The sequence below is a fragment of the Notechis scutatus genome, chromosome 2, assembly GCF_049901735.1.
Source record: "Notechis scutatus isolate UNSWTSFEM ecotype Mainland chromosome 2, rNotScu1.2, whole genome shotgun sequence".
In the NCBI taxonomy this organism is placed as follows: Eukaryota; Metazoa; Chordata; class Lepidosauria; order Squamata; family Elapidae; genus Notechis; species Notechis scutatus.
Genome location: NC_142010.1, coordinates 241372815 through 241388228, shown reverse-complemented (window position 1 = coordinate 241388228; position 15414 = coordinate 241372815). Strand labels below are relative to the sequence as shown.

Below are 15414 nucleotides of genomic sequence, written 5' to 3'. Positions count from 1 at the left end.
GTATTAATTATATGATCTTTTTTACACTATTTGTGATAGTGATTTCCACACAGATTCTTCCATAGAAAGTTCCCACGTCTTTTTTAGTAGAATTCCGTTTGTTAATCATTGAATGTCATGTTAGCTGTAATGCCTCCATGACAAATACATTATTTGGAAATACAATGATATTAACAAAGGTTATTCCTGTGGGAAGTGCAATTTGAAGTTCCAGGCATGTGTGAAAAATCTCTAACATAACATTGCTGTAATAACCACATTGTAAAGATGGCTCATAATCCTGAATGGGTTTTTTTGTAGCCTTACAGTTCAGCCTAACATTTCTGTAAATATAATATTAAAAATCTGCAATATTAACTTGTTTAATATTAAATATTAATATTTAGTTGTTTGTTGAATTGTCTGCCTATGATTGAAAGGCATGCTTTAAAAAGCGAAAACTGATAATATTCCAGGTGATGCATTAAATTCTTAAAATCTGATTCTGGACCAAGAACATTCATTGTAAGTTGTTGAGGTTGTTAAGTGGGTGACCTGACTACATTTTATGACCATTTTTATGAAGCAAATCACATGCTTGGTATGTGAATCACATGGTCATTAACAAAACACATGATCATTAAGCAGATCAATTATTTCAGGTGGGTGTTTTTTGTCATAAACTGATTTTTTTTAAATCACAAATTGCTGTCATGTGACTGGGATGCTGCAATGATTGTAAATGCAAGCTTGTTACCAAGCTCCTGAAATAAGATCACATGACTGCATGGGGTACGTGAGGGAGTAAGTTAGAGGAAGGATCATAAATAACTATTTTTGAGTCTGTTGTAACTTTGGTTATCAGATGTTAAGTGAGACTACCTGTAAATTTAGATTTTGCAATAGATCTGACATACATGGAATTTTATGAATATGTCTCTGGAGATTCTCAGTCATCCAGGTCATGGTTGTCCCAAAGGTGCCTTTTTCAAGAGGCAACTGGACTTCCTTGTTTTTCGCTGAAGATATTTTGCTTCTCATACAAGAAGCTTCTTCAGCTCTTGAGTGAAATTATGCCTAGTCAGGTAAAATGGAAAATAGGCCCTAAGCAAGATAGCTCTAAGGAACTAGGTTGCATATTTTCCTGCACAGTTGTACAATCATCTGTTGTAATCAGCCACTGAAAAATCATCAAATAAGTGAATTAGTTATTCCAATCAGCAGGTTTCTATAATCCGAAGATTATCGGCATGAATAACTAAAGCTATTGCATTATGTGATCTATGTATTGGGACCTCAAAACTGTAAATCTCATGTTTTGGGGGGAAGTACAATTCCTTCCTGATCAAATTGATTATCAGCTATGTAGTTATATGAATCAGACTACCAATGCCTAACTTGCCTAGGCTGAATTTCAAAGTGAATAAATAGGTACAGTTGCATTTGGTGAGATGGAATAATATATTGGAATAAATTTACCTTGCCATTATATTGACCTGTTGTTATTTTATCAGATTAATTTGTGTTGTGTTAGTGTGTGTAAGCAAATCATGGAAGACTTTTATGCAGTATATAAACATTTTTTTCAGTGCCTCTTGTCGTAATCTGCTACATAGAAGCCTGACTAAAAACTTGTTTTTTAGTTCATGCTTCAGAGCTTATATAGATAGGCAGACAGTTTTTTTAAAAAAGCAAGAACAAGTTGGTTTTACTCTCACATGACAGGAAGTAAGTTGGGTTTTGGTCGAAAGAGTACATGTAATTTAAAGTCTGTTCAAACATTTGGGGAGTGTGTATTTTAGTACAGAAGGAGAAATGGATTTAATTGTTTTAGCTAGTTAATATTCTTTATGAAAGCATAATACTACTACTTTGCAATAAAAACAGACCAGAGGCAAAATGACAATTTAAGAATAAAACTGTAAGTGAAACACAAGCTAGTATCACATTTCAGAATGCTTAAATAAATTATTAGTTGGTGCTGAACCAATAATAGAGGCATGTCACTTAAATTATAACTAGGAGAATATTCCAAACAAGGCAGATGTTCTCTTTTCCCAGTATCTGGGTTTTGAAGACGTGGAGAGGTTCTGCATTCCTGGATTAAAAAGGTGTGCCAGAGATTGATTTTGGAGTGTTTGGTGTATATTCTCTTAAGTGGTGTGTAACATGCTTTCTCAGCCAAACCCGATCCTTAACATTATAAATTTTAATATGATAATAAGTGAAAATTATTACTTGTACTATTAAATAGTCTTACTGTTCCCATTTATCTGTATTTATTTCCTGTTTATGATCATACTTATACTTGTTATCTTGTACATGTTGACAAACAAACAAACAAATAAATACAAGACATAAACATAATACAAATAGTCTTCAAATTAACAACCACAACTGGGATTTCTGTCACTAAGCAATGTAATCGTTAAGTGAGTTGTGTCCTATTTTACAACCTTTTTTACCATGGTCATTAAGCAAATCCAGCTTCCTCCCATTTCCTTATTGGAAGCCCCTGACTAGGTTACAAATGGTGGTCACATGACCTCAGGACACTGCAACCAACGTAAATACATGCTGGTTGCCAAGGGGCCCAAATTTTGATCATATGACCTGGTAAAACAGTTAAATCTGTTTTATTCTTTTATTGGTGGCACAAATTTCTTCATAACAGCAATACTAGTTAGCAATACTAACCCAAGACTAGGCACGCACGCCCCAACTACCTCAATCCCAACTGCTGCCGGACTTAAATGCAAACTACTCAATGCAAGAAGCCTCGTGAATAAAATACCTGAATTTCTCATCCTCTTAAATATGGCTAACTTCGACATTATATTTGTCTGTGAAACATGGCTCAATGCATCTCTCCCGACTCCATTACCACAGTAAGAGACTATCATGTTTACCGATCAGATCGTGAAAATCGTCGAGGAGGTGGTGTTGCTATATTCTATAAAAATCCTTACATCTAAAAATATCCAAGTTACCCAGGAGCTTGCCCTTCCTGAAACCATCATCTGTGAACTATCCTTAAATATCACAATTCGATTCTTACTATGTTACAGAGCACCTGATTATGACATCGAACATGTAAACAAGCTAAATACACTACTAACATGGGCTACATCCTGCCCATACCCTTTTATCTTTCTTGGAGATTTCAATCTACCTCATATCGACTGGACCCTAAATAATTGTACAACTGAAATCATACACACAACCTTCTATAATGCTATTACAAATCTAGGTCTTGAACAACTAGTAACCAACAACACTAGACTGAACAACTGCCTCGATCTCATCTTCTGCAATAGTTTGAATTTAATTTACGGAATACAAACCAAAGAACCCTTTTCCAGTAGTGACCACAATATGATTGACTTTTGCCTCAACATACGTCCACACAAAAATCACCACAATGATGTCATCCCTAATTGTAACTTCAAAAAAGGCAACTATGATCTTATAGATAATGATCTCTCATCCCGATTGGCAATCTCTATTCACTGGATGCAATACTGTTGAAGACCATTACAACATTTTTTACTTGAAGTCAAAAGAGTCATCAAACTATATGTTCCAACAACAACTCCAAAAACAAAACATAAAAGCAGATTACCCATATCAATAAGGAAACTTCAATCCAAAAGAGATCACTCTGGCGGAAAAACAAATCTGGTCACGTGCTAATTTCAAAAACCGATACAAAAATTTATGCCACCAGATAAAGACCGAATGCACCAATTATCACATTAAACAAGAGGAAAACCTTCTAAGCACCAATTCCACCCGTGCTTTTTACAATTTTGTAAACAACAAACTAAAAGACTCAAGGTCCATCCCTCCCTTGATAGGACCCGATGGTAAAGACTGCAGCGACGACACCATTAAAGCCAACATCTTTAACACATTCTTCGGCTCAGTGTTTGTAAACAGTAATGGATCATGCCCAATGTTTCCTAGCCGTACCACAGATAACAACAATGATCTAATACATATCGATTTTACAGTAGACAACGTTGAAAAACACTCACGCAACCTAAAACCATCTCTATCTATTGGACCGGATGGAATATGTGCCTACTTCTTAAGAAAGCTATCCACTGCCATAGCCAAACCTCTAAGCATAATCTTTGAAAAATCTTTCAGGACCAGCTCCTTGCCTAACCTATGGTTACAAGCCACAGTCATCCCTATCTTCAAAAAGGGAGACCCAAGCCTAGTTGAAAATTACAGACCAATCTCCTTATGCTGCGTCACCTGTAAAGTCATGGAATCAATTATTAACCAATCCATCATCCGCCATTTAGAGACAAACAACCTACTCTCCAATAAACAATTTGGTTTCAGAAAAAAACTATCCTGTAATCTGCAACTCTTACACTGCAAAAACATATGGACTACACAACTCGACCAGGGCAAAGCAATAGACGCAATCTACATAGACTTCTGTAAAGCCTTTGATTCAGTGGTACACGACAAACTACTCCTAAAAATAAAATCTTATGGTATCTCTGGACAACTGAATAACTGGATAAAAGCATTCCTGTCAAACAGACAACAAATGGTCAAAATCGGGAACGCCCTATCAAATCCAGTACCTGTCAATAGTGGTGTTCCCCAAGGCAGTGTTCTAGGACCAACTCTCTTCATAATCTACATAAACGACCTTTGTGATCATATCAAGAGCAATTGCGTTCTCTTCGCTGATGATGTAAAGCTGTTCAATACCACAGACAATACTACTACCCTACAAAAAGACCTAGACTATGTATCTGAATGGTCTAACATATGGCAACTTCAAATCTCAACAAATAAATGCTCTGTCTTACATATTGGTAAAAAAATCAGAAAATAAAATACAAGCTGAATAGTCAAGATCTTGTTGATGACCCAAGCTCTGTAAAGGACCTGGGAATACTCACCTCTAATGATCTAAGTGCTAGAGCCCACTGCAACTACATAGCCAAAAAGGCATTAAGAGTTGTTAACCTAATCCTACGTTGCTTTTCTCTGGTAATATCTCACTACTAACCAGAGCATACAAAACATTTGCTAGACCAATACTCGAATACAGTTCATCAGTCTGGAATCCTTATTACGTAAGTGATATTAGCACAATTGAGAAAGTCCAGAAGTACTTCACAAGAAGAGTTCTCCACTCTTCTACTCGTTGTAGAATACCTTATGCCACCAGACTCGAAATTCTAAAACTAGAAAACCTTGAATTACGCCGTCTTCGGTCCGACTTAAGCATGGTATATAAAATCATACATTGCAATGTCCTACCTGTCAATGAATACTTCAGCTTTAACCATAACAACACAAGAGCACACAACAGATACAAACTCAAAGTAAACCGCACCAAACTTGATTGCAGGAAATACGACTTCAGCAATAGAGTGGTCAATGTCTGGAATACTCTACCCGACTCTGTAGTCTCTTCCCCAAACCCCAAAACTTTAACCTCAGACTGTCTACTATTGACCTCACCCCTTTCCTAAGAGGTCTGTAGGGGCGTGCATAAGCGCACCAACGTGCCTACCGTCCCTGTCCTATTGTTTCTCTTATTCTTTTATTTTTCTTATATGTACCCATTTCATATATTCACGACTATGTATACACTTGTACTTATTATCTTGTAAACAATTGACAAATCAAATAAATAAATAAATAAATAAATATCATTTCCTTGGTCTGGGGGAATGCTTGTTCAACAGCTTTCAGAACTGTCTTGTCCAACGGGTGGCCATATCATAAATATGAACAAGATATGTATCCCCATCCAACCATAATACACCGTTCATTATTTAGGATTTTGATTTAAAAAAAAATCTGTTAGAAATTTTATTTTGAAAACATAAAATATGTACCATATCAGTAATTCTACATCTTCACCTGATGGGCATGACTTTATCTCCAGTTCTGCTCATGTTAAAGGCTCTTCAAAAGTTTATTACCAGTTGTAAAGTGGCATAACTTATGAATTTATTTAAATGTATTTTTAAAGGCAAAGAGTGTTTTCATTTTTAAAAATTTAATCATTCTAAGAAGAAGGGCAGCAAATTATTTATACTGAAGCATTGATGTATTGCTCCTGGTACTAGAAGTTTAATGGTTTAGGGGTTTCGAGGGAATAAATTATAACTTGGTTTAAAACCTGAAACGTTGCAGTATGTTCATTGACAATTACATATATACTTTTTGCTTTTCATTTCAGCTGTAGTCGTGACATGGAGAATAAAGAAACCCTCAGGGGATTGCAGAAAATGGATGATCGCCCAGAGGAGCGAATGATCAGGGAAAAACTCAAGACAACATGTATGCCTGCTTGGAAGCATGAATGGCTGGAAAGAAGAAGTAGGAGAGGCCCTGTGGTAAGTGACTCTGAAATCAATTAAAAAGCAGAATTGCTGAAAGCACAGAATTTGCTTTCTTATCTTATATTACCTTACAGTTGGTACTATAAGGAGTTGTAATGAAATCCCGGTTTTTGTTTCATTTTTTTCATGTTGCTGTTTTCACTGGAAGGATAGATCTGCAGTGCCTCACCAAATCAAATTCAATTTAAATTTCTGTTGCTTAAAATGACACAACACTGCCCTCTATGGGTAGCTTTTTTTTTAAACTTTCTGCTTCATTTGTTGAAAACAGTTGTGATTACAAAAACTAGAAGGAAGATATGTTTTATATTTCTATTTATTTATTTGTATCTCATATTTGTTATTTTTACAATAAAACATTGTGAGTTTTAATATTGCTTATCTAACGTGCCTGTGGTAATTGATCACAATACAGTGAAAGAGGCAATGTTTTCCAAAATATAAAACTCAAGACAGTTTAGGACACAGTTTTGATTACCAAACATTGAAGAAATCAGTGCTGTTTTCTTGGAATGGAATAAATTATAATAATTTATTAAACTTGGCTAAAAGAACCATACTAATTTTGAGATCCTGCACACTCTATAAGAAAAACTGGATTCGCTGTAAATAACATCACTATTACTAGATTTTCATTAAGTAGACGTTCTCCATTAGTTAATTAATTAGTTAATTTGGTTAATTTAAACTTAACTAACTAAAAATAGATGCTCATTAGCATTAAAAAACAGTTTGTGGAAATCCCCTCCTCCATTTATCTACAATTTAATGAGAATATTTGCTTTCTTTTGGAAAACGGAGACATTTTTTTCCTATTGTTTCAAGGTGGTAAAACCAATACCAATGAAAGGAGATGGCTGTGAAGCAAACAAATCAGTAGCAGAACCGCCTCCTGGTGGACAAACAAATCCCACTTCACCTACTCAGAAAGGGAGACGGAGCCCTTCTCCTAGCGGACCCTTCTCATCCTCCTCCAGGACTGTTAAATCTGAGTCACCTGGTGTTAGAAGGAAGAGGGTGTCTCCTGTACCTGTAAGTAATTATGGGATAGCCTTAGCTTATGAAACCAAATTCATATATCTCCTTCCATATCAGCTGATATCTTGAATTAGGAATCCTTTGGTTTGATGGACATAAATGGTGTTTTAGTTATGTTTTCTGTAATGTAAACTCATTTTACCTTATTATATTTGCCTGTTTTTGCTGTTTTAATTTCTGATTGATTATAAACTGCATTGGACTCTAAATTGTATAGGTTTGTATGAGGAACAGATATTACTACTTGCTTTATTTCTGAGAGAAAAGCATAGAAGTAGTAATGTTATAGTATTTAGTGGAAGAAGTGTTACTTCTTATTACCTAATTATTACTTCTTATTATTCTAATTATTGTGTGCATTCTACTAGTTTGGAAGGAGATAGCTGAATTTCTTTGAAAGGTCAAGAAATGGGAAAATGAAAAGGAGAGACAAAAATTACTGAAAATAAAATTATTTTTTAAGTTTCAGAGTGGACGTATAACACCCCCACGAAGAGCACCTTCTCCAGATGGCTTCTCACCATATAGTCCTGAGGAAACAAATCGTCGTGTCAACAAAGTCATGAGAGCTAGATTGTATCTCTTGCAACAGATAGGACCTAATTCTTTCTTGATAGGGGGAGACAGCCCAGATAATAAATACAGAGTGTTCATTGGTCCTCAGGTATGAATTGAAACAGTGTTGACTATTTAATAAACTCATTTGAGAAGATGTAATTAAGATGACTTCTCTAGGTTTAAGAAGACATGTGAAAATGCTGAAACATTTCTTGCTTTCCAGAAATATTTTATTTCTCACTTGCATAAATCAGAACATAGGCATTGACAAAGTATCAAGTGAAATATAAACAGCTATATGAATGCCATGTTGATTATGTCAGCAACAGCAGTAGTTTGGAAAGAATAAAGCCATCATTAATCAAGTATTTCTTGTTTTGAAGAAAGCAGAAACATAATCCTCATAAATCTGTAAGAAGTGATTTGGGGGGAAGGTTACAAAAACAATATAATATGGCCATAATAATCACAATAAATAAATTTCTATTTATAGACATGTAGCTGTGGACGTGGAACATTTTGCATTCATCTACTGTTCGTTATGCTTCGAGTGTTTCAACTTGAATCTTCAGATCCAATGCTGTGGCGAAAAACCTTGAAGAACTTTGAGGTAGTTCCGTTCTATTTCTTTTGTCACAAGTATACAGTTGTGGCTTCTGAAATTTACCATACAGAATTTCTACAGTTTCAAAATTACAGAAATTTGATCACGTCATTTCTAAAATCAGTTAATAACAAGTGTTACTCCAATATCAAATAAATGAGTGGAGTTCCCTGAATAAATTATCCATTATTATTTCTCCATTTTAATAATTGGAATTTACCAGGGTTAGCTAAAAGACCATGTTCTTTACAGCAAGCACTTAGTTTCTCTCTATATTGCATAGACATTTATATTTACTACTGACTGCTTTTTTTCTCTGAACTATATAGATATTTAAAGGTGGAAAATTTATCTTAGTTATCCTTAGTCCTGGCTGATTATTGCTGAAATATATCCATTAACCATGAGAAAGATCAGGGCACAGGGTGATGTCATGTAGTGGTAAAGAGTTGGCCCTATTATTCATGTATTATTTTATTAGTATAGTTTATTTAAATTATATGGTATTATTTCTCTTGTTCTTTAGGAGGTAGCATCACTAGTTTATGTCAAATGGAAAATTATGAGCATTGAACATACTTTATTTAATTTTCACATCTAAAGTAGTATTTGGCAACATTTAGCATCTGTGCTTGCATTCCCATAAATGAAAGAGAGAGAATGTGTATGTATATGTGTCTAATTACAAAAGATACCATTTACAGAATTCATCCATACCATAGTTGGTATTTATAGTATGCTGTTATTTTATATATGTGTATTTATTATTTGGTAATAAATAAATAAATTGATATAATTTTACCTTATAGTTTGGCTGCAATTATATATTTATTTAAGAGAACTCAACTTTTAGTAGTTCATATTCTAACACTGCCTATTAATATTTTCTCCCAATGTTAGGTTGAGAGTTTGTTCCAGAAATACCACAGTAGGCGTAGTTCAAGGATCAAAGCGCCATCTCGTAACACCATTCAGAAGTTTGTCTCACGCATGTCAAACTCTCATACACTGTCATCTTCTAGTACATCTACATCTAGTTCAGAAAATAGGTTAGTAATTATTCTTAAGAAATCAGTACTGCTATTCAAAATAGTCTCCATTTTTATAAATAGACAACCCTGTGACTTATTGGGTCATCCTTTGAGAGTATAGTGTGAAGTGACCAGAATGAATTTTCCTGAACTGTATTGCTGTCACCCAAGAGGAAAAATAAAAAAAAAAGTGGGAACAGGGGTGACCTCCTGCTGGCTTCCCCACTAACTTTGCTGTTGGGAAGCTGGCAGGGAACAAAGGATATCACAATCACATGCCCATAGGGATACTGCAGTACCCATAACTTTGCAAATAAAATTGGGCTGAACATCATGGAAATTTCAATTCCACATAAGTAATGTGTCCCAGATTTTTAATGGCAGTCCAGTGGTTAGATTGCAGTATTGAAGACTAACTAAACCGACTGCCAATAGTTTGATCTTGACCGGCTTAAGGTTGACTCAGCCTTCCATCCTTCCGAGTTTGGAAAAACTAGGACCCAGATTATTGGAGGCAATATGCTGACTCTGTAAAACTCTTAGAGATGGCTGTAAAGCACTATGAAGCAGTAGCAGTCTAAGTGCTATTGCTATTGCTATCATTAACAGATTTTCAATACTTTCATTTAAAAATTGTGAATGCACTATTATTTATTTATTTATTTAATTTTATATTGCCGCCTATTCGCCCATGGTGACTCGAGGCGGCTTACACAATGTGAAACCATATTTAAAACAAAAAATAAAAATAATAAAAACTAACAAAAAGAATCAAATAAATTAGTAAAGTACAATAGAACAAAATATGGGAAAACAAAAAACAAAACAAAACATAAAAAAACTAACTTGAAGGTACAAAAATAGAAACATAAATACAGCGAGAATTTTGTAGTATACTTTGTAGTATAGGTAGATACTTGCTTTATTTTTCATATTTAAAAAAGGGAAAATATTCCCATTTGGACAGTTATTGTAAGTCAACATTTTTTATTTTGTTTTGTTGCTTAATAGATTGAGACCTAAGTATGAAGTTTGGACTAATTTTTGTTTGTTACTATGTTTTGAGCAATATTTCTGTTTGTTCTGTTTATTTCCTTGTGTCTTGGTATGTGTCTTTCGACATTTCTAAGTAGAGGCCTGCTGCTGTAATCACAGGGTTGTTTTGTTAAAGAACTAGTATATGCAAGAAGCTGTTTGGTGCATGATTAGAGGCTCTTAAAATATAATAGACTCTTTAAGAATATCTCAGCTTTTAAAAATAAACTAGTATAGGTGAATTGAGACCATTCATTTAACAACTGTTCAAAGTTATAACTGTGCTGACAAAGTGACTTATGACCTTTTCCTTGCACTTATATTGGATCCCCAACTTGGGTGGTTGGCAACCACCATGAACTTATGACGGTTGCAACATCCTGAAGGCCACATGATCATTTGCAATAGAGTTTTTGGGAGTCAGTCATAGTGTTCGTAGCAAGAGCCCCAGATGTGGCTTGCACGAAAATTGATGAGTTAAAATCCTGATTTTTTGAATGATGATTGAATTAATAAGGTGAACCTTTTTGTAGCTGACCTTTTTGGTCGAATAAGAAAACGAAGACCCGGAAACTTTTTTTTTTCTTTTTGTAGCGGAGCAGATACTATGAAATTTTGCCCGGCACTCCAGGCTCTTTTAAATTTCAGTCTAAATATTTTATATTATTGTGATTGTTTTTCGTCTAGGCTACCTCATTTTCTTCATGTTTTGATTGTTTTAACCACATATTGGATTTCATAAGCTGCCCAGAGTCTACTGGAATGGATGGCAATAACAAAATAAAATAAATAAAAATGACTCAAGTTATTTTCATAAGGAAAGTTTACAAAATAAAATTGTAGGATATTGATATGAGTAGTATGTTTAAAAATAACTTTTGGCTTCTAAGCAGATATAGTAGCTCCTAAGGAAACAGAACTTGTCTCTGAATTTTCTCTACATAAAAATGAGAAGCAATTTACAAGATCTCTGGAAAGGAATTGTATTCATTTAAGTTTTTAGTATTTAAAATTCTTGTGCTTAAATATGAAAAATGAACACTGATTTCTCAGTTTGGTGGTTTAACTGAAATAGTTACATGCTGGTTATGTGTCTAATTTATTTTCTCACTGTCAGAATACATTTATTTACTGTAACAGTTATAGTCTTTCAGTAAAACAAGATAGAGTTCTACCCAGTGGTGGGATTCAAATAATTTAACAACCAGTTCTCTTCCCTAATAACCGGCTGGGTGGGCATGGCCATGGTGGGTGTGGCCAGGGTGTGTGACAGGCAGCACTCAGCCTCCTGCACCACCACCCCCGGAGCAAAAACGGGCTTTGGGAGGGCGCACCACACCCGGCGCCCTGTTTTGGGCCTAGTAGGCCTGCCTGCATTTACCTGGGAGCCAAAACGGGGCACATGGGGACTCTTGGAAGGGGCAGGGAGGGGAAGAGCTAGCCAGCAATTTAACAACCGGTTCGGCCGAAGTGGTTGCAAACCAGTTGAATCCCACCACTGATGCCACCCCAAGATGCTTCAAGTATATCTGTTACTAATTTCTTGAGCCATATATTTGGGAATTGGCACAGCCCTTGAATCCTAAGAAAAGACACAGCTACTAAGGAATTGTCAATCGATCCTGTGTGAAAGACATTGCATGCTCTGAAGATCTTTTCCATTTAAACCCCAAACTATGGTAAAACTTGCAATTTAACATTATGCAAAAAAATTCCACTATCTTCCCTGTGTTCCCCAAAATCTTTTTCTGAAGGGTCTGTAATTCCTCTGCAGTAAATATTATAAATGTATAGCCATAGGGTAAATTTTTACTTTCGCCTTTCCACAGATACAAGGTGGTCTATCAGTAAGACAAGTTCTTGGAAATGATATCTGCATTAAATAAATTTTGTGTGAATAGATTAGATGCAGTGGCAGTTTGAAAAAAGATGAATGCTGGTAGCTGGAAAGGAATTCTGGAGCAAAATATTTCTTATATGATTGTGAACCCCTGAAAGAATATGTGCATAACAGAAACGTTTAATATGCAAAAAATTTGCAGAATGCAAAGAATTTACTGCATGCAAAGAATTTACTGCATGCACTTACAAAATATCTGTTTTACGACTTCTATCTGTAGTAACCAAGTTTTAAAGTACATTCTCTCCTGGCCTTTATTAGGCTTCTAATTTTAAACTTGGGAGATTTTAATATTTTATAATATTAAAAAATCATAATATAATATAAAAATCATAATATATATTTTTTATAAAATCATAATAGACAGTTCTTGTTCTTTTAAATGCATTTGTTTCTAATTATTTTTTTACTTTATAGTATACTGCCCAGATAGCTTTGGCTGTTGGGTGGTTTAAATGTTTAAGTAAATAAAATGATATTTAACCTGGGTATTTTTAAGATTTCTTTAGTGTAGTACTATACTATACTAAAATATATATAGTATTCATATTCATTCTGGAGCAGTGGCTCCTAGAGTAAGTTAATGTGGAAAGTCTGTGTGATGAACTAAAATGTATAAAGAATGTAATGCACAAGGACATATCTGAAACAGTTATATATGCTAAAAAATACATTGAAGAGAAGAGAATACAGGTAGTCTTTGATACACAACAACAATTGGGCCCAGAATTTTGCTCATCATTTGGAGCAATCCTTAATCTGATTTGATTTTGCAGCTGTTTTTTATCACAATAATAAAGCAAGTCACTGCACAGCATATTTTTTCCTGTTTTCTGCTGGAAAACAGCTAAATCCATTACAAATTGTGTCCATATGATCACGGAAAGCAGCAACTGCAAATCTGCTGCCAAGCACCAAAATGTGTGCTTCATAGATCCTACAATCCCACTGTGAAAAAATATGAGAATGCCTAATGGGTGGGTTGATGAAAACGTCCTATCCATAGCTACGTTATGCGGAGTAATTAAAAAAACTGCATCAGAAAATCGATACTTGTCCATTTGCAGTATGATAAAATATTTTGTATTGAAATATTGTAGGAGGTGGCTGTTTTGGACCTAGAAGAAAAATAAATAAACGTGATCGGCTGAATGTGACTTTTAAATATTTATCTATATGTATCTATTTTTATAGTATCAAGGACGAAGAGGAACAGATGTGCCCCATTTGTTTGCTCGGCATGTTGGATGAGGAAAGCTTAACGGTCTGTGAAGAAGGCTGCAGAAATAAACTTCACCATCACTGCATGTCAATATGTACGTCACTGATATTATTATGTGCACTTGAATCATAAGAATGGATTTAAGGAATAATAGCAAAGGAGGTCCTTGCCCCGGAGTGGAGAAACAAAAGTAATTGCAGTCATAAGTGGTATTGTAATTGCTTGAACGTTAATGGAATTCTTTTCATATAAGCTAGTGTCTTAGAGAAGAAATCCATTTGAATGAAATAAACATCTTTACAGAAATGTAAGGAAGCATGCTTTACACTTTTAAAATACAAGGGAGAGTAAAAATATATAAAACATAATAAAAAGTTTTACTTATCTTTTAGAAATAACAAAGAGATACAGAAAGAGATCATTATTTAAGCGAGCAGTTACAAAGCCTATGTAGAACTGTCAAACATACAGTCTGGTGTTGAATTTTTTTGTAAAGATCTGGTACTGCTAGTACCCACATTTGTACCTTTACTGCATATTATTCTTTAGACATGTGATTAAGTATATAATTAGCTTTCCCTATGTCTGTTTGTTGTACAGTATAAATTCTTTGTACATTTCCATATAACTTCTGTTCTAAAATATGTCCCTATGTTATTAACTCGAGAATCCTTCTATTTTTCTTTGTGGGATTTTGATGCAATTTTAGGGGCAGAGGAATGTAGAAGAAACAAGGAGCCTCTTATATGCCCTCTTTGTAGATCTAAGTGGAGAACACAGGATTTCTATAGGTGAGGATTCCTTTTATTTGAATTTGTTGTGTTGTCCATTTATGAGCAGAGTTAAACATCTAAACATTTGAAAAGCCTCGTCAGTCTGTTTTCAATTTAGGTTTGTTTATTATAAATGCCTGTGTGTAAGCCCTTTCAATCACAATTCAAAATCAGCTGGTATGTTTTTACAAGCTACAATAAAATATTGCTTCACCTGAATATACTTTTTAACAACAGATACACGTTCATATTTTTCAGCTGAATTAAACCTTGAAGATAACAATGTTTTTATTTGCACATTATTTGGAGAAATTAAATTGTGACAAATTGATAAAAATGCAGCTCACGTTAAATCTTTGATTTTTTTAAAGTTTGAAAATAGCCATTCATTATTTATTTATTGTTGTATATTATTTGTTTAGTCATGAATTGCCAAGCCCTGTTGATTCTCCTTCGATTGTTTGTGTGGTCCAGCAACAAACTCAGCAACCTGTAACTGGTTCACCAAGGAGGAATCAAGATAGCAATTTTAACCTTACTCATTATGGGGTTCAGCAAATTCCTTCTGCCTATAAGGATTTAGCTGAGCCATGGATTCAGGTATGCTAAATTTCTAAACCTATTATTTTTCTTTTGTCAGCTACAACTGAACACTTTATTTCAGTCTGCATAAATATGTATGTTGCTGACTATATGCTTTTTGTTTTGTGAGTACCTGAGTTACATGTTAGTCGTTTTCCCCCAGAGTGCTTGCTTTTCCAGATTGTTACAAAATGAACAGCAAATGTCCATGGAAGATGTTTTGACAGTTACAAATTGTCCTTGACTTACAACTACAATTGGGACTGGAAATCCAGGTGTAAATTGTTATAGTCATAAGTTGAGGCA

At 34.6% G+C, this 15414-nt stretch overlaps 1 protein-coding gene across 1 annotated transcript in view; it reads left to right on the top strand.

Annotated features, from left to right (window-relative positions):
- Positions 1-15414, top strand: part of MAP3K1 (mitogen-activated protein kinase kinase kinase 1) — a 62068-nt gene that overhangs the window by 24549 nt on the left and 22105 nt on the right. The window contains exons 2-9 of the mRNA XM_026670494.2: positions 6203-6359; positions 7191-7397; positions 7867-8067; positions 8455-8571; positions 9466-9614; positions 13726-13847; positions 14463-14544; positions 14949-15126. Coding sequence (XP_026526279.1) covers positions 6203-6359; positions 7191-7397; positions 7867-8067; positions 8455-8571; positions 9466-9614; positions 13726-13847; positions 14463-14544; positions 14949-15126 — 1213 coding nt within the window. The remainder of the gene's footprint in view (positions 1-6202; positions 6360-7190; positions 7398-7866; positions 8068-8454; positions 8572-9465; positions 9615-13725; positions 13848-14462; positions 14545-14948; positions 15127-15414) is intronic.